The 20,582-nt window shown below is 38.9% G+C and overlaps 1 protein-coding gene across 1 annotated transcript in view; it reads left to right on the top strand.

Annotated features, from left to right (window-relative positions):
- Positions 1 to 15,987, top strand: part of nf1b (neurofibromin 1b) — an 83,737-nt gene extending 67,750 nt beyond the window's left edge. Inside the window, exons 45-57 of the mRNA XM_053515512.1 lie at positions 1,357 to 1,458; positions 4,318 to 4,458; positions 6,167 to 6,293; positions 6,401 to 6,532; positions 6,632 to 6,767; positions 6,849 to 6,970; positions 7,088 to 7,210; positions 10,695 to 10,819; positions 11,094 to 11,194; positions 11,544 to 11,686; positions 12,042 to 12,088; positions 12,433 to 12,649; positions 14,309 to 15,987. Of these exons, the coding sequence (XP_053371487.1) occupies positions 1,357 to 1,458; positions 4,318 to 4,458; positions 6,167 to 6,293; positions 6,401 to 6,532; positions 6,632 to 6,767; positions 6,849 to 6,970; positions 7,088 to 7,210; positions 10,695 to 10,819; positions 11,094 to 11,194; positions 11,544 to 11,686; positions 12,042 to 12,088; positions 12,433 to 12,649; positions 14,309 to 14,451 (1,659 nt within the window). The 3' untranslated portion in view covers positions 14,452 to 15,987. The remainder of the gene's footprint in view (positions 1 to 1,356; positions 1,459 to 4,317; positions 4,459 to 6,166; positions 6,294 to 6,400; positions 6,533 to 6,631; positions 6,768 to 6,848; positions 6,971 to 7,087; positions 7,211 to 10,694; positions 10,820 to 11,093; positions 11,195 to 11,543; positions 11,687 to 12,041; positions 12,089 to 12,432; positions 12,650 to 14,308) is intronic.
- The last annotated feature ends 4,595 nt before the right edge of the window (positions 15,988 to 20,582 follow it).

Raw genomic sequence — 20,582 nt, 5'->3', positions numbered from 1 at the left:
ATGCCATGTAAAGTATCACATGCACACAACATATCAAGTTCTTAGTTCAAGTTACACCTTGTGATCACTCATGACCACGAGAATATGTAGTCTGTGGCTGATGTGGTATGTATATGATCTGAGGTTTATATAATCGCCATGTCGCATCGAATTGTTTGTTGACTCGAACAGACAGTAGTATAAACCCACACGTGATAGGTCAGGGTTAAACCCTGTCTCACTGCGACAGAGGCCGGGAAGTCCTGGCGTCCTGAAAATATCAAGAACGAAGTTAAAATGGAAAAAAAAACATGCATTTATCAAGTTCATTGAACTTTCCAGTCTACAGTACGTCACGGTCAGGTTCTCAATGTGTCTGTCTTATTGCCACTAGTTTCCTCTCATGCAGAAGATCATGGATTGAACCGAGTTATTACTAACGCTCTTATCACACTCTTATCAGGTACTTATCACATGCTTACTGTCGTGGTCTTTGCACACAGTGGGTTGGTATTAATACAGTGCAGCGCTTTTCATCACGAAGTAACGGTGTGAGGAGCTCGATCCAGTATCCATACTAAATTCTCTGCGAGTGAAATAGACATGCTGAATGTTTGTCAGAAACGTTTTAAGCACGAAATGAAACCGTGGTCATATCACAAGCTTTAGGAGGTCGTTGTGAGAAGTTACTACTGCATTCACTCAAAGTTTTGCGGATGTCCTGTAGTGAGAACGTGGCTCAGTGTCACAGGGGGTTAGTAAGATGATTAAAACAACAACAAAAAAAAGGACCAGCACCCTGGAAGAAGCGTGCACATCTCAGTTTACAGCAGCAGCCTGGTGGAATTCATGAAGAGGTTCACTTAGCATATATTTGAACACATTTATAATTTTATTTTCCACAAAAATATAAAATGTGCGATATTTCTAGCGACCTAAGAAATGATGGTAACCATAGAAACAACCCCTATTTGTGTCCTGTAACCTAGTGGAGGCAGGTACAGGTTGCTAGCTAACTTGAGCAGAATTGTGGTTCTACTGTAGATAAAAATGAATGGAGGTACAAATATGAATTGAATACCTTATCTGGGGACCTTATCTATAATCCATCACTTTCTAATCTCTGTACAATTGTGGTGGTTTTAAAATGTAAATGATGACACCCTGACAGCCTAAATTTGGGATATCAGATAAAAAAGACCTCCGAGCTGGTTTTACTATGTGAGATTATCATGCTCTTAGGCTTTATACAGTATTTCCTGTTTCAAAAGCAATGATCCCAAAAAGTGCTGGACGATAAGAGTCATTGTTGTAATGAGTGCTGAGCGTCGAGATCATGTAGTTCACTGCCTGATGGACGCTTCGCTGTGTGTACAGGGCCTGGAGAGCTGCTTGAAGGGGCCGGACAGTTACAACAGCCAGGTGCTAATTGAGGCCACAGTCATCGCTCTCACCAAACTACAACCCCTGCTGACCAAGGTACACTAAAACCACATCGGATCAACACACACACACACACACACACAGGATGTGAGACCATGAGCTATTTTAAAGGGGTCATACAGGCCTACATGCACTTTTTTAAGCTGTTTGGACTGAACTGTGTGTTAGGAGAGTGCGTACACAACCACTCTACGATGATAAAGAGCCGCCCAGTGGTTTTCTTTTCGTTTATTACAGTAACATCCCCCTTCTGAAATCAGGCCAATCACAAATGCCTGTCGATGTGACGCCACACCGACAGAGGCCGCTCCTACACAAGTTGATTGACACCTAGCAAAGACCCGCCCCGAGTGAGAAGAAGCTGTCGGCCATTGTTTTTCGCCGCTGGAGCAAAATGGCGCCTAAGCGAGTGTTGTGTACAGTTGTTGGGTCTAATAGCGAACACAGCAGTCGTCATTCACTACCTAGGGTTAGTGACCTAGGGTACCTACCTAGGGTTAGGTATCTGAGCCACTGAGGACGCAGTGGCTGAATTTAGTTTTTAAAGCTAACGTCCCCGCTGATTTACCTAAATGCGTTCATGTTTGCGATAATCATTTTTCACCAGACTGCTTTATAAACGCGGGTCAATATAAAGCAGGTTTTACTAGGAAGCTGCTCCTAAAAATCGGATCTGTACTAACGCTTCGTGTTCCTGCTTCGTCTTCACCAGGCTCAGTGAGTGTGATTTATTTTACTATGACTCTTTGCAGATCGCCTTTTCTAATAATCACAATGAATGCGGAGTGTAAGTTAACTTACACTCTCATAGAACATGGTTATGTCGTCTTCTCTGTGTACATCCGTCTCTATATAATCCCTAATCGCACGTTTATAATAAACAATGCATTAAGGTGATTGTCTAGTTGCAAACTGTGTACGTAGTCGGAAAACTATATTATGCTTACCTTTGTTACGTTAGATGGTTTATAACGATGTCTGTCGAAGATTAAGAAGTCATGTAAACACATCAGTAAACACATCGCGTCCGTATCTCTCTCAGTAAGCTTCTCCGGTTTTCTTGTTGTTGCTCGCGGCAGCATAACAGCCCGTTAATTCATGCACATGCAGTGATGAGAAAGACAAATCGAGTCGATGCATGTCCATTCTTTTAATTTCTGCGTTGTCAGGCGATATTACAAACTTCCGCGTAGGTTCCGTACTTAAATCAAACCAAAAACAACTGAAGAAAACCGGCTCGGGCTCCATAATCCAGCGTTTTCCATTTTGAACAGCATTACCCACAAAGCACTGCGTTGTTGCCAATGCTTTGTGGGTAATGCAGTCCAAAGCATTGCCCGCACTGGACTAGACTTCCGTGGCTGTACCCCACGTGTGTTGTGAAGACACGCCCCACAGAACGGGGGGGGCGGGCTCAGCAGAGGTCATAAGTATTTAAATTAGCATGTACTGAAACAGGTTGCTGAGAACAGAGCTAGTTTTTACCAGGTAAAATTTGTGTTTTTTTTTACACAATAATTTTGAATTTTTAATTAACGTATAATACAAACTTTTCATTAGGACCCTAAAGATCATATTAACCTTTAATGAAAAATATGATGTGTAGGACCTTTAAGAAAATACACAAATATTAAAATCGGTTAAGTTGTCAAACTAAAGAACAAAAACTGGATGAAAATGTAAAGCAAACAAAAACTTTATTATAAATAAATAATAATAATAATAATAATAACAATACAAAGGGCTAGCAAGGATTCTTAAAAGGGTTTACGGTGTAGATGTGTGAGTGTGTGGTGCCAAAGATGCTTATGGCAGGGACTATTTTGGTAGAAATGAAACATCTGAAAGTTGCCTCAAATTGAAAGTAGTGATGTCAGTAAATAATTGATGTGAAATTTAGCTTTGTTGTGAAGTTTACCCTTTTAATGCACACATTGGCTTCTTTCATTTTCAGAAGTTAATGATTGTATTTCTTTCTTTACTGTAAAACAATACTGAAGGCGTCCAAAATATACAATAATCAAATCTCCTTTGAAGAGTTGATATTGAGATGTATATCTGCTATTCACGATCTGTAATGCCTTCATAACGGCTCTAATCTGAGGTGCTGTTCGATGTTAATTGGTGATTTTTGAGGCTGGTGACTTTAAATGAACGTCTCCTCTGCAGCAGAGCTACGTTTTAATCTTGCTTTCCTGGGAAGGTCTTCATGAGAGACAGTTTCATCGTGGTGTTTAATGGGTTTTGTAAATTAACTTGACACAATACTGTTCTTGAAAGAACTATTCCAGAACAGCTGACCTTCATGTCTTAAAATAACACCTGACTGTTATTGTTGTTGTTGTTACATAATTCCATAGATCCATATGTGTTATTTCATAGTTTTTAAATCTCCATTATTGTTATAGAACGTAGAAAAGATACCACTAAACAAAAACAAAGACATTTGCACACATATATATATATATATATATATATATATATATATATATATATATATATATATATATACACACAAGTACGTTGTACATACTGATGATAGAAGCTCTTTTTGTTATGACTCACCGTTCTAGAATTTGTCCATTCACATGAGGCCTGCATCACTTTCAAGTTTGAGGAAGTAGAAATTTTATTTTTGCATGAACTCATTTGAATGCATTTTAAAAAGCAGTCATTCTGCTAATTAAAACACTCCTCCGTGTGGTCTGAGGCGGGTATTTGAAAGTTTAGCTCTAGACTTTGTACAACTGGTAGCTGTAAGCCAGTCAGCACATCCAGTTCCAACTAAATTAGACTATGTGTGAAAATCTTACTGACTGCTAATGTGACTCTTGTGTTTATATATCATGATGGACCAGTTTTAACCAGAGAATTATTCCTGTATACCCCGTATAGGACTCGCCCATGCACAAAGCCCTGTTCTGGGTGGCCGTAGCCGTCCTGCAGCTGGACGAGGTGAACCTGTACTCGGCCGGCACGGCCCTGCTGGAGCAGAACCTACACACGCTGGACAGCATGCACGTCTTCAACGACAAGGTGCTCCAAGCACTTTTATTCCTTAATGAATATTATTAATTTAAAAAAAAGAAGATTTGCTTATCGATGATAATTTTATTGCGAGAGTTTAGGTTTTTGGTCGGCTTAACTTCCTGTGGTTTAAGGATAAAACACCTTCATGGTCATGTGTTGTGATAAAATAACAATAATTCTGTTTTTTAAAACACCCTCATGCGTCTTCTTCTTTATGTATCGTTCACAATGGGGTTAGGGGTGGGGCACTTGGGGTAGCGTCTGGGGCTAATTTATATATCCTGAGAGGCAGCCGGCACAAAACACACTGGTTTCAAGTTATGAGTTTAGTAAATTTTAACTACTCTGGAGGGGGAAAAAGAAATCACATAAAAAATATGAAGCCGCTTTAAAATTGTCCCTATGTTGACTATAAACTCCTATCTACAGTCTAAAGTGTAAAATCTGTTTCTCTCTTTCCAATTTAAATTAAATTTTGCACAAATACATAAAAAAAAAACCCTAAGTCAGGTCTCCTGAGTGCTCCAAAAAAAAAGAATAAAGACGATCCGCAAAGCCGTTGGGGAGTTCTGATGGTTTGTTTGGGACATGACCCAAAACCGATTTTCTTACAAAAAAAAACAATTAATTTCTCACTGTAAATTAAGATTTGGCCAAAAATACAATTACCAAACAATTTTGGAAAAACTGCCACCCTGACCCCAATTTTTGGGAAAATACACACAAAACTTGACATCCTGCAAACCTAAAAGCCTTTTTCAAAAATGAATTCCCTAGCGCGATTTGTTCCCGAGATATTTGGCAAAGCATCAGCAGTCACCTTCCACCTCAACTCAAAACAAGAGATTATGTTAAGGTTAAGGAACCTGTTACTCTGACAACGAGCCAAACCATACCCCCCTTACCTCACACTCGCAGCCCCAAGATATTTGAATGACCCCTTCTGTAGTCTACAGATTAACCGTTTTCACTGTTTTGCCCAGGAAAACTGATTGTCTATCGTTATTATATTGTAATTATTTTATTGCCTCTGCGGGACAACTTTTTTTCTGGTAACTGTAAAAAAAGAACTTAAAATGCTCCATCATGCACATAAGTGTAGGACATCAATTGAATCTGTAAATTGTCTACTTTTATTGATGTACACTCAGAATATCCACAAAACACTGTCCTTTTGTAAAATAAAGAAAATAAACAGGGCGCGCTTCAGCCGTCTCAGTCTCTCATGAAAATCTCATCACTCGTTGCTAAATTGAACTGAAACTCCGCGAATGCTGCGCATACAGACATAAGAAATATATCTATAGAAGGCTTTAAGTGTCTACTTTTAGAGGAAGCAAGTTAAATATTGCAACAAAAATAAATATTCCCGGTTTATTTTAATCCAAGGAGAGGCAGCAGAGTCCTTCCGTCTCACTTCATTACCTGATAATGACCTGAGACTGGACACGCCCACACGCTGTTCACAGTCTGGGTAATCCGTGAATGAGTGAACAGGATGATTGTCACTTCATTTTAATGTAAAAACTATAGGGTATAAGATCCAGTTAGATAAATTTTAGGAATGTTGTTTGAGGCCTTTAAAGCCACTTTAGCAACTTAGCACTTTAAGTTTTAAGAACGTGCCAGAACTTTTTTTACGGCCTCAATACCCCCTAAAGGATCTGTTCATGTTGCATTTGACACATCGGCCATGTTTGTTTTCCTGCCACAGAGTCCTGAGGAGGTGTTTATGGAGACCAGAAATCCTCTGGAGTGGCACTGCAAGCAGATGGACCACTTTGTCGGCCTCAACTTTAACTCCAACTTCAACTTTGCGCTTGTGGGTCATCTGCTTAAAGGTGAGATATCTAAAATATTTTTTCCGACTGTAAAAATGCGTTCCCGAATTGTGCGTGAGAAATAAACAATTTGTTTTTAAATGATGTACTTTCCCCCGTCTGCTCAGGGTACAGGCATCCTTCGGCCAACACCGTGGCACGGACAGTGCGCATCCTGCACATGCTTCTCAGCCTGGTCGGGAAACATCTCAACTGTGACAAGTTTGAAGTCAACACACAGAGCGTGGCTTACTTGGCTGGTGAGCGCTGTTTGGTAGGCTAATTTCAGCCCCGTCGAGAGTTCCCTTTTTGACCACCCTGTCTTTATTTTCATTTTCGTGCACTACACACCATCATAGCTCTGCTCACCGTGTCGGAGGAAGTGCGCAGCCGGTGCAGTCTGAAACACAGGAAGTCTCTGCTACTCTCTGATGTTGCCATGGAGAACGTTCCTATGGAGACGTACTCGGTGCAGATCAGCGACCCTAGTTGCAGGTGCGAACCACGCGGTTTAACACGCTCGATGTTGTAAATATGTACAGCTTATTGAAGCGGGCACAATGCTTTTAATTACAGGACGCTGAGAGAGAACCATCCATGGGCGTCTCCTAAAGTGTCAGAAATCAGCTCGCGGACACGGAAATCCATGAGCCTGGACATGGGACAGGCGTCTCAGGCCAACACCAAAAAGCTTTTGGGTAGGACTAACACCACAGACAGACTGGAAGCAGGAAGTCCATCGTTTAACCATGTCTGACCACATATTAACATTAGTCTAGTCTTAGCTATGTCAACTTTCTGTGTGTGTGCGCCAGGGACGAGAAAAAGCTTCGACCACTTGATGTCAGACACTAAAGCCCCAAAGAGGCCGGAGATGGAGTCTGGCATCACCACACCTCCGAAGATGAGAAGGGTAGCTGAGAATGACTACGAAATAGGTGTGACTTTTGCAATCGTACGATGTTCTGGTGAAGAGATAATGTTGAATAGAGCAGTCTGTATGTGTGTGTGTGTGTGTGTGTGTGTGTGTGTGTGTGTGGTAATTGAAAATAACTGTGGTTTGAACATGTGTGGTTGAAAAAGTCTCAGACGAGAGTCGCAGAATCTCAAACTGAATCACATACCTACCAGTTTACGTATATATATATATATATATATATATATATATATATATATAAATACAGTTGCAAGAAAAAGTATGTGAACTCTTTGGGATTACGTGGAGTTTTGCATGAATTGGTCATAAAATGTGCTCTGATCTAGTCACAACAATAGAAAAACACAGTCTGCTTATAATAATACTACACAATCATTATATGTTTTCATGTTTTTATTGAACATAACATGTAAACATTCACTATGCAAGGTGAAAAAAGTATGTGAACCCATAGCCTAATGACTTCTCCAAGAGCTAATTGGAGCCAGGAGTGAGCCAACCTTGAGTCCAATCAGTGTGATGATATTTGATGTGTTGCTGAGTCTACTGGTTTCAAGAAGCACTGCCTGATGTGAACCACGCCTCGTAGAAAAGAGCTTTCAGAAGACCTGCAATAAAGACTTGTTAACTGGGATGAAACTTGAAAGGGTTACAAAAGTGTCTTCAAAAGCCTTGATGTTCGTGTGTCCACGGTAAGACAGACTGTCTACAAATGGAGAAGGCGTGGTCGTCCTATAAAGATGGCTGCAAGAGCACAGCGCAGAATGCTTAACGAGGTAAAGAAGAATCTAAAAGTGTCAGCTAAAGACTTACAGAAATCTCTGGCACATGCTCACATTTTTGTTGACACATCTACGATAAGGAAAACAGTAAACAAGAATGTAGTAGGCCGAAGGTCTCCTGAGAGCTCTTTTCTGCGAGGCATGGTTCACATCAGGCAGTGCTTCTTGAAAGGTCAGGACTCTGTGCAGGCCAGTCAAGTTCTTCTACACCGAACTCGCTCCTAAACCCCCGTGAAGGGGGCGGGGCTAACATCTTATTAAACTTTATGGATTGATAATTGGATGTTACTCAAGTTCATATGTACGTGAAGGCAGGCAAGCGAATACTTGTATATAAACTATATATACTTTATACATTTTATATATGGTTAACTAGAAAATAATGCCTCTAATATACCATGAAGGTTAACTTTAGATTGTTAGTAAGAAGTGTTGCGCATCCTGTTATGATAAATAAAACCTCACGGTGAAGCTGGAAAGTGTGAAACGTAACATGTGATTGGCAGCAGTCTTAGACAACCAAAACGAATTACTTTAAAAAAAAAAAATCCACATTTCACTTTAAACTCAAACGTCTAGATACAGTAATAGATAAACCTACTTTTTTTTTCTTTGATTGAATACCTTTACAGAAAGTACAGCCGCTGCTTGTAACCAGTTTCAAATTTATGGCGGCATAAATACATTTCACAACTACCTTAGAGTAGATTCCTGCAAAGATGGTGTTTGATAAGGTTCTCGTAATTATCACGATGGTAAAAACGGTTTGTTTGGGGTAACTAAGTCTAAAATGTCGTTATCTAAGGATGTCTATACACTGAGTCACAGAGACATGAGCATAATGGATTCAAATGTCCGCTATGTTCCTGGGCCGCAGTAGGAACTAAATCTTTATAAACACACATAGCTACATGTGTTTATATATATATATATATATATATATATATATATATATATATATATATATATATATACCATTTATATCTATATATATTTATACATTTATACACAGTGCTGTAAAAAAGTATTTGGCGCTTCCTGTTTTTTTGTTTTTTTTTTGTTTTTTTTGCATATCACACTTATTATCAAACACATTTTAATATTAAACAAAGATAACCCAAATAAATACAAAAATAAACAGTTTTTAAATAATAGTTTCATTCATTAAGTGATAAAAACGCTGTTCAAACCTGCCTGGTCCTATGTAAAAAAATGTTTTTTAAAAGTAATTGTGATTTAACTACATTATTTGGAAGGTTGAGTAAAATTTTACTTGCCACACCCAGGCCTGATTACTGCCAGACCTGTTGAATCAAGAAATCACTTAAATAGAACCTTTCCTACAATGTGAGGTATGCTATACGATCTACAAAAAGCAACATATCTGATGGATTTAAAGAAATTCATGAAGAGAAGAGAAACAAAGTAATTGACTGAATGTATAAGTCTGGAAATGGTTACCAAGACATTTTTAACGCTTTGGGACTCCAGTGAACCACGGTGAGAGCCATTACTCAGAAATGGAGATAACTTGGAACAGTGGAACATCTAAAGAACTGCAGACCTCACTTACCTCAGTTAAAGTCATTGTTCATGATTCAACAGTAAGAAAAAAACTGGGGGCAAACATGGCATCCATGTGATATTTACAAGGCAAAAGCAAATGCAGAGCAAAAAGCACACAAAGGCTCGTCTCACAGTTGCAAAAAAAAAAAAAAAAAAACGTTATTATCCCCAAGAGTTTGAGCCAAATATTCTGTGGATCGATGAGACAAAGGTTTAACTTTTTGGAAGGTGTACTGTACGTTCTGTTACAGCTGGCGTAAAACTAACACATAAAAAGAACATCATACTAACAGTCAAACATGGTGGTGGTAGCGTGATGGTCTGGGGCTGCTTTGCAGATTAAATTGCCAGCTGGACAACTTGCCGTAATTGATGGAACTGTGAATTTTGCGCTCTACCATAAAATTCTAAAGGAGAATATCCGACCATCAGTTCGTGACCTTAAACTCAGGCGCACTTGGGTTAATAACTAAACTAAATGAAGGTTTTGAAGTGGTCCAGTCAAAGTCCAGACTTTGGATACGATTGCGATGCTGTGGCATGACCTTAAACGGGTCAAAAGCCCAACATTGTGGCTGAATTAAAACAATTCAGCAAAAAAGAGCGGGCCACAGTGAGGTGAAAGACTCATTACCAGTTACCGCAAACGCTTGATTTCAGTTGTTGCCACCAAGAGGAGGTTTAGGGAGCAGTTACTTTTTTACATAGCGCCAGGTAGGTTCGGGTTTTTTTTAATAAATTAAATCAACATTTAAAAACTCCGTTTTGTATTTACTGGGGTTATCTTTGTGTAATATTAAAATTTGTTTAACGATCTTACCAAATTTTCACACCAATGTGTGTATTTATGTATGTATACACACACACACACACACACACACACACACGTTAGCATATTTTAAAATGCTGTTACTTATGGTTGAGATATATGCAAAATCGAAACATATTTCAGTTCAGGAAGCTCTCTAGACTTTACACTTAACTATATCTGATTTTTTTTTTTCCAGGCCATCACACATACGTGCTGTATATTTGCATATTCACACCTCATACTCAGACTCGGAACAAAATAAACATAAACACCAAAATAAGCTGAGTGATTTATTTTATTTATTATTTATTATTTTTTTATGAAAGAAGCCCAAAGAATCTCTCAGCAGCACCACCACCTGAGGAAGGTGTCCCTGTCCGAGTCGAACGTCCTGCTGGACGAGGAGGTCCTCACCGACACCAAGATCCAGGCCCTTCTCCTCACCGTGCTGGTGCGTGCTCATCTCTCTCGCACACTTTCACGCTTTCACGTCATTCGTTTCGGTTCCTCTTTCAGGGCCCTTTGGTGGGTTTGTCCATATAACCTATTTTTTTCCTGTTGTCCTTTCTGCCTCTCTATCTGCGTCTCTGTTCCTCTTCACAAGTTCTCTTAAGCACTAAAGTGGTTTTTATAAGATCTCGACTTCTCCATTTTGAAAGGATATTGTCGAGCATTGCCAGATGTATATGTACAAAAATATAAACAAGTGCACATTTCTGTTGCAGGCAACTCAGGTCAAGAACACGACGGATGAGTTCGACCAGAGGATTCTTTACGAGTTTTTAGCCGAGGCCAGCGTCGTCTTTCCGAAAGTCTTTCCTGTCGTGTGAGTCAAAGAATCGATTTCACGCCATATCTAGCCATATCTTGACTTGAAAATGTCTTAAAGCAGCAAAAACATTGTAAAAATAACCGTATTATCATGACAGTAAACACGCCCCCTTCCCAGTGTAAACTATTGAGACATTTGCATTATGGAACACGAGTGGCTTGACACACTAACACCGTTAAATTCCATATTTAGTCATCATTCGTCCAGGTCTAAAAGTTTTTATCTGGAAATAAAACACTTTTTACCTTGAAAAATAATGTTACAGTTTGTTGGTAAAGTTGCAGATCTCTTGTATTTCGTTTTTCAACTCACATTTTCTATTTTACACCTTTTTTTCCTGCAGTCACAACCTCTTGGACTCGAAGATCAATACACTGCTGTCCATGTGCCAGGACCCGAACCTGCTGAACCCCGTGCATGGCATCGTGCAGAGCGTAGTGTATCACGAGGAGTCGCCACCGCAGTACCAGCCCTCATATCTTCAAAGTAAACACACACACACACACACACACGAATACACAAAGCGCTTGCTAAACCCACTCAGATCCTCCAACATACACACCTCAGGAAGTTACATCAGGACTTTTCAAAAGATAAACTGGACTTGACCTGATTGAAGCATAAAGTTTATTATATACAATATGTCTATTTATTATGATCGAGCTACTGTTTATTGAGTAAATAAAACTACTTTAATATACTTTATTATTATTTATTATCAGACTACGCTCAAACTGAGATGGTTTGTTTCGGGCTCGAGGCCAGTAAAAGAGTTCATTCCTCATCTGGAAACATACTGACATGACATCACTCTCTTCACCACTTTCCCTCTCACCCACAGGTTTCGGGTTTAATGGACTCTGGAGATTCGCCGGGCCTTTTTCGAAGGTAGCGAACCATGCTATTTTCCAGCTCTATGATAAACAGGAAGTGGCGCTGAGAAAGTCGCGTTTCAGGAAACGGCTGCGCTGTTAATAATGTCGAAGTGGAACAACACCTGTCCTCGTACAGCAGATCGTAGTCTACATGTCTCAAAACGTCCACATATATTTTCTAAATTGAGAGAAAAAAATATCTTTGTTTTAGCAATGTATTTTTTTTTTAAATCCGTCTACCAGACTTTAGTTTAGACCTGACCTGTTCTGTCCAAAGCTGCTCGTTAACCTGATCTGATGGTGCAGATTTTCTTCCTTTTCTTTCCTTTTTTCGTTCTTTCTTTCATCCGTCCACAGCAAAACCAGATCCCTGACTACGCTGAGCTGATCGTCAAGTTCCTGGACGCTCTGATCGACACCTATCTGCCCGGGATTGATGAGGAAGGCAGCGAAGAGGCGCTGAGGACACCCACGTCTCCGTATCCTCCTCTGGCCCAGAGCCAGCTCAGCATCACTGCAAACCTCAACCTCTCCAACTCCATGACCTCTCTGGCAACCTCTCAGCACTCGGCAGGTCAGTGTGCACCAAACCACACACACACACACACACACAACCTGCTGTTAATATTATGACATTCATTATTTATCCAGTACACACACACACACACACCATTACACCATGAAGCCTTTTTTCGGTTTGCCTAGAATTGTTTCAAGTTCAGTTTTTTCTTTACGCACATTTCAAAACATTTAGGTTTATGATACAAACCACACCCTCGCAGTGACGGTTTTCGTGTTCTTGGTTGACGCATGCAGTCTTTGTCCCCTGTCTTTGTCTCTGCACACAAGGTGTGATGTTATACCTGCTGTAACAGCATTTTAAAAAAAAAATAAAGAATACTTTAAAACGCCTTTTAAATTACAATTCAAGTGGTTTAAAAAAAAAAAAAAAAAAAAAGTATTATATCTATTAAACAGTGCCCAAGGGCGTCCTGTTAGGCCGCGAGGTCCGTCCTTTTTGCATTCACCCGATTTGAATATCCCCACTGCTTCGTGTTCGTTTAGTGGGAGTGTTTTTCCGGCAGGTATGAAAATGTTCACTATTAACTTGCTGCTAATTTAACCTTCAAACATCTCTTAGGCTGGAATTCAAAGGCCGTACAGTATATTATAATGTAGTTTAATTATGGATTATACAGTAATATATTTCCTAAACATTATAATACATTGATTATTACACAGTATGTTTTGGTTAAGTTAAACCTGCAGATCGATATTTCCCAGTTTTACAAAGGTATTATATGGAATGGGCAGGTTCGTACCGATTACAAGGCATGTTCAGGTCAAACCGGGACTTTTGATTGTATGGAATAACAGGACAGTTATGAGAGTAAAATCTCCCTTTATTTCTCTATATAATCCCCTGCTACACTACAGCACTTATCCCAGTGTTTCTCTAGTGCTTGGATACCATTAACGTAGCCATGATTAAACGGCGTCTGAAACGCTGGCCTCCCAAGAACCACACGTGTGGAAATGCATACAAAGTGAGGTCAGGACTACACCGGGGATGTGGCCATGAACACCAGGAAAGTCTCAGTTAAAGTGTTGGTGAATGATTGTTAGTTAAGTTCCCACAGACAAATGCGTCTCTTCCGCAAGAGAAGTTATCCGTCGATTTTCGAGGTTCAGTGAAGGTTCAGCGAGCGGACACCGAGCCACCTGGACTGGGATCCTACGGCCGTCTTTAAAACGTTTGCACCGTTTGAATGTTTTGTTAAGAGACTCTACTAAGAATAAATGTCACTTGGTTTCATGGCCTTGACTCGAACGCTCCCCGTAAATTCTGAAAAATGTCAGTGATATAAAAACTAAAATGAGTCATCACAGTAATGCAGTAATAAATATATAAATGAGAAAATATGTTGTGGAATAAGTAAAAATAATGTTAAGCAATATTTTATAACGTATACAATATTATTTTACATTTTTTGTCCCTCTTTTCACATCAACATTATCAACATCAGTGGAGCGGAGACAGTCAAGACGCTTGGTTGCTCAGACATTAAATTAGGTGTAACCAAAATAGATTAAATTTTAAATAATACGTCATTCTCTGGCAAACTTTCTACAGTCTAAATCTTCTCCAGGTCGGGTTTTTCTACGGGAATCTCCCCTTTTTTTTTCCCTCCTCAGGCTAGTCTCTGTCTCAGCATCCTCTTTCACTCTGCAGGTGTCGATAAGGAGAACGTAGAGCTGTCCCCGAGTGCCGCGGTTCCCACCAGCGGACGTGCGCGACACGGCTCAGCCAGCCACGTCCAGAAGCAGCGCAGCGCCGGAAGCTTCAAGAGGTCCAGCATTAAGAAGATCGTATGAAAACAGCGCCCTCTTCTGTCCCTCACACACACACGCACACACACACACACACACACACACACACACACACACACCATGCTGCATTTCTACTCACATCCTCCTTCCTTGTTCTCTTCTTAGATTTTATTTTTAACAAAAAATTAATAATAAGAATTTTTTTAGGCCGTACTTTGCCTGGCGATCAAAGAAAAACAGGAACGTAGAACTAATGGGAAACAAGTTCTCAAATGTTTGGGAACCAGTCAGTGTTTGCGGAGAACTATTGACGTTCATATTGGCACTCGATTTTTTTATTTTTTCTTGTATGCACCGTGACAGCTCTTTATTTTTATTCCAAACCGAGTGGAAAGGACTGAAATGTACCATTCCAGACTGCAGTGGGTCTTTTCTAAGCAAGTTTTGAATGCGTTTTTAAAGGAAATTTTAATGGAAAGCACTAACCAAGTTGCTCTTTCATGTTATCCCTGTAACATTTCTTGTTTTTGTTTTTTCCACTGCGTTTATATCTGCACTTGTTCTGTTTTTCATATACGGTGTCTTGTTAAGGGGCCAAGAAGACTCATTACATTACAGAATACAAAAATCTGAGGATACAGTGATTCCAGGCTCACACAAACTAAACACTATTAAACTTAAAGACACTTTGGACCAGTTTCACATGGTCTTCAACAATCTTTAACGAGTTTGTATGATTCTGTGCGCTCTAGTCTCAGACTAGACTAGTGGTGGCAGGCCTGGAACCCCATGTGGTCTCCTGCTGATCCAGCACAGTGTGTTGTATGTTTTGAGATGCTTTTCTGCTCACCACAGTTGTAAAGAGTGATCAGCACCAGATTTATATGTCCATATACATGATGATCTTTCTCAGTTCACTATATACAGTAACATCCCAAATAATTCACATCAACGTCAGACTGAACAGCAATGAATCTGAATCGAACCGTTTTTATTCGCATCCGTTAATTTTATCCGTGAAATGAAGGTCATGTTCACCAACAATTGTTGTTGTTTTTTTGTTTGTTTACTGCAAGGCCAAGTAGTTATTTCTGTTCTTACAGAACAAAACACCAATACGGCAACGATCGGTATCAGGGATCAGCCGAAACCCAGAGCACTAGTGTCGCTACTGCGTTATATAAAGATGTGTCGTATTGTATTGGAAAAGGGAAACTTAACATTATTTGATGTGGACGCAACAAATCAAAATGGTACTCGGATGATTGTTTACACTGATTCTATACTTGAATCCGCAAAGAAATTGCGGAGCGTTTTTCCTCTTGAAAAGATGAACATGAAGGAATATGATCCTAACAGGCGGCTGTGAGGATTTTTAGAAAACCAAAGTCTAGGATAATGGTGCAATATACAGTAGCTGAATCCAAGGACATTTAACAACGATGCAAGTTTATCAAGCATAGCCTTTGTGCAATCAATGAGCATTCGGTAAATGTGTGTGAGCTGAGATGGGCTAGGTTCACATTACCATCCATTATTGACTCAAATCTGATATATATATACAGTATATATATATATATATATATATTTAATCTAATGTGACACAGATCTGTTTTAAAAATCTGCAATATGTGGTCCAAGATCAGATACATGGTCATGTGACTTGAATGAGAATGGTCAGATCAGAATTTATGTGACTTATTGCCTCTGTTGCGCTCGCTCACGTCAATCAGCAGCATAGGGATTTCATAAAACTGCTCAAACGAGGCGTCTGGCTTCGTTCCTTTTTCCGAACCTTAAATACACAGCCAGCTAACATCTCGCTGTCCTCCAGTGCAAAATCCCAAGCGTATATTTTTTATTAAAATCGCACCCATTATTTAAAATGAATGTCTTTGCACAAAAATAACAGGTTTTAACCTAGATAACATGAGCAAAGACAGCATAAAAATCAGATAAAAGTCACATGTAATTATGAATATGAACTGTCATGACAGGAAAATCTGATCTGACCAACTCGTGACGTGAATGTAGCCATATTAGGCTCTCGATGGTTGGGACCAAGTCTTAATTTGCATCAAGGATTTAAATGAACGCGTGTGCGAGGTTGTGGATGCCGTGGTGATTCACGTGGTGTTTAAAGGTGCAGTTTGTGGACGCTTCAAAAAACACCTAAGATCTCGGATAGTCTTAATATTATATGGAAAGTGTAGCAATATTGCCACGCACGTGCCCTGGGGATGTCCTCTCATCCAGAGCGTATGGGTTCCCGGATCCACAACCCTGACCATGATGAATGAACGAATAACACAGAGCTGTGATCATACTAATTCATTCATTTTACGCTTGGTTGTTTTCACTGCAATTGCAGTTCCTTTGCACGTGCAACAAAGGGAGCTATTAAGTCCAAAAACTTTTGAACAATTAAGACTCAGTACTTTTTAGCGAAATCTTGGGGTAAGTCAGTTAAAAGGTCCTGTTTAAAGGCATGTTTCTCTGACAGGCGCTAAACTATCACCTTCACTACCGAGTATACTTATAGAAAATGATAAAAAATATATTAATACATTCATATTTACCTGTTTAATCACTCTGCTTTTCCTCGAGCACTCTTACCCACATACACGTGATGTCACCAACGGTCCACTTCCACTGTCATGTCAAAAGATCTTTTCTAATTACTTTTTATTGACATGAATGAACTTTAGAGTGGAATACGAGGTGAGACGGCACTGTGAAGGTTTTAATATTAGAGATTTATTACTCTTATTCATTCTTTTACATGTTTAAATGACATTTTTCTTACTCAATGATAGTAAAGTAAATGTCCTTGCTTGACATTATAATGTTGATTTGTTTGTTCCCTGTATTCAGGTCAGGACCGATTATATTAAAGCTTTAAAGACAAGTTTGGATCACAAAGGAAAAAAAGAAACATAGAGGGAAAAAATTATGAATATTGTTATTAATCAGAAAACCATTGATGTATGCAGGCACTATGGCTTTGCCCTTGTTTTGGGAGTTTGTGAGTGAATGTTGTGTGTGAGAGTGTGTGTGTGTGAGAGTGTGTGTGCATGTGTGGGTGTTTAGCCATAGATTTTCACAACACCCTAAGCAGTTAAAAGTGTAATTCGCTCAAGTTATGCAAAAGAAAACTTTTTTTTTTCATCGATTTCTTGTTTTTTATGCTTCACAACTGTAAATAATTTTGTGTAAAAAAAAATCAAAAGAAAAGTATATTTACTACACTGTAAATACATGTGACAATATATTGTATTATTTTGCTTTTTGTAAGAGTTCATTGCTGTACATGTATTACAGAACATGACTTATCGACTTACTGTATGTGTCGGTAACAGAGACGATCATCGTGTTCACAGCACAGGCGTAAAACCTCTGAGGATAAACAGACGGTTCCAAACCGAAGCTCTAGACAATTGTATAGAAACATGTTGTATAATAAATTCCAGTTACCATCTGATTTCATATTTACACATCTTACACTAATAAAGTAAATTCTGACCAGATTGTATGTTACTGGCCCTTTTTTTTATTCATTTACTTATTTATTTATTCATTTATTTTTAACAGTAAAAGCTTGGTACAGATGACATGGTGGGTTGTGGTTAGCTCTGTAGCCTTGCACCTCCAGGGTTGTGGGTTCGACTCCCACCTGGGGTCTGTGTGCATGTTCTTCATGTGCTCGGTGGGTTTCCTCCAGGTGCTCCAGTTTCCTCCTTTAGTTTAAAGACTTTCAGGGTAGGCTAATTAGCATTTACAAACTGCTTATAGTATGTGTATGAGTGAGTGTGTGTCGTTGCGCCCCGAGATCTCTGGGATAGGCTCCATTCTTCCTTCAAACCTGAACTGGATAAGCGGTATAGAGAATGAGTGAGTTTTGGTACAGCAGCACAAACTACAGTATAATAAATTGTATTAGATTATGTAGAAGATACTGGGTAACATATGGAGAATTTGCTTTACAAATTTGAATACAGCCAATCTAAGGCCAGAACTGTCTGAAAACAAAGAACAATTGTGTTTAGGATCTTTATGCACAGCCTATGATGTGTAGTTTACGATGTATATATATTCAACCTGCCCATCATTTTAACTAAACAAAATAATCGTATACTGTTTTGTAACTTTTAAGTACCAGTACCTTAAGAAACAACACATTGTAGAACATTTTTATTTGATTATTTTTGGTATTATTATTTTTAGATATATACTTTTTGGAAAACTTCTTACCCAAGGTGGGCGAGTAATTATATATGGGAACTTCACTGACACACCTTGATTAGCAACATAAAACTGACAATGAGTGCCCTATCAGTAAGTGCCCTATAAAGGATTAAGTGTGGCATGCTTTTTTTTTTAAAAAGTTATCAGTTAAAGGATTGTTTTTATTATTATTTTTTGGTCGATAGAACAGGAGAGTAGACGTCCATAGTGATACATGAACAGTGATTTTCCTTGTATATTCCATACTTTGTTGGCAGAGAGCAGAACTGCTTTTTAAAAGTCTTACTTGTTGACCTTTCACTCAATCAGTTTGCATAAAAAGTAGTAACTGGCTAAGGTTTTCTGTTTTAATTACTGACACAAATTTCTTTAACATAATATATTTGAGAATTTTATTTATTTTCGCCAGATTGTTTTATATTTTTTATTATTGCAAACAGTCATTGTTTTAAGAATTATTAATTGCACTTTTCTTACCACACCTTTATTTACATAAGCAAATCATTGCACGAAAAGGGAAAAATTCAAGTTTCCCTTCAATTCCCTTCAAATAATTCAAGTACTCTGCAGTAATACGTTGTTGTCATTGAACTTTTAATTATTTATATCGTGTTTATATCGAACCATATTATTACAAAATCATATTGTGCCATCATTATTGTTTATTAAAGAAAAACTTGCACAACATTTGTGGAACATTTCAAGTTCTCTGTCCTGATAAATGATTACATTATTTAATATGCATTTTTATATTTAAGACAAAGTGAAGATATTGTGAACATTACATTTTGAAGCCTGTCATCAAATCCTACTGTGTGCTCAAAGTTCACAAAAAATTGGTACATACATATATATTTTTTTAGTATACTCTATAGCATGACTTTTGATTAGCACTGTGGCCTTGCACCGTCAGGGTTGAGGGTTCAATTCCTGCCTCATCATGGAGTTTGCATGTTTTCCCCGTGCTTGGTAGGATTTTCTGGAGTACTCCAGAACTCTGGAGTTTCACAGTCCAAAGACAGACAAAGCATTTCCAATTAACCCAATCTCCTAAATTGTCCATAGTGTGTGTGTGTGTGTGTGTGTGTGTGTGTGTGTGTGTTCATGACTGGCACCCTATCTGAGGGTGTACCCCACTTCGTGCCGTGTCTCCTGAGATAGTGCTCCCCATGAACCTGTGCACAGGATAAGCAGTGTAGAACATTCATCACATTCATCAACAGTGTTGAGGCTTAAGGACGCTTTTTATAGGGGAAAAGATTAAACTTACACTTACATTAAATTTTCGTCATACGCATGTAAAGAAATGAGTAAAACATTAAGAAAGTCCATTGTGTGTATATACATTACTGTACAGTGAAATTCTTTATTCTTCAAAGCTTTTGTGGGTAGTCCTGGGTCAAACCGCCGGGTCAGCCAGTCATTACGCCGCCCCTGGGGCAGGTTAAGATGATGGGACTCGAACCGCAGACCTTCTGATCAGAGCCTTATCACACTGACCCGTTATCTTATTGTTCAAGTTCATGTGAAATAAGTGTTAGATTACGTCAGAAGTCTCATGCTTATAATGTACAATGATTTCTTGTGATGTGCAGAGATGTGTTGGGTCTCAAAACTCATCGAAAATATGTCTGTATTTATTTATTTATTTATTTATTCATAGTCTACAACAGTGAGGATTCTACATTTAAAGAATTCCTTATGAAGAGTTCATTCATTTTTTGTGGGTGTGAGGGAGAATATTAAACGGGTTCATTTCGGAAATCGAGTGCACTATGTAGTGCAATTAAGTAAGCAATTAAAGCGTGTAATTAACGCAGTTCGTAGTGCGCGCGAGTCCATTCGTAACGCAGCATCAGCGTTCAAATTATGACCGTTATGAGCGGCACGTGCGCCTTCATCCAGTGACATGGAGGCCAATAAGTCTTCGC

Source organism: Clarias gariepinus, chromosome 17 (genome assembly GCF_024256425.1).
Source record: "Clarias gariepinus isolate MV-2021 ecotype Netherlands chromosome 17, CGAR_prim_01v2, whole genome shotgun sequence".
Lineage (NCBI taxonomy): Eukaryota > Metazoa > Chordata > Actinopteri > Siluriformes > Clariidae > Clarias > Clarias gariepinus.
Note: the sequence above shows the minus strand (reverse complement) of the source record. Positions and strands in the feature narration are given on the sequence as shown.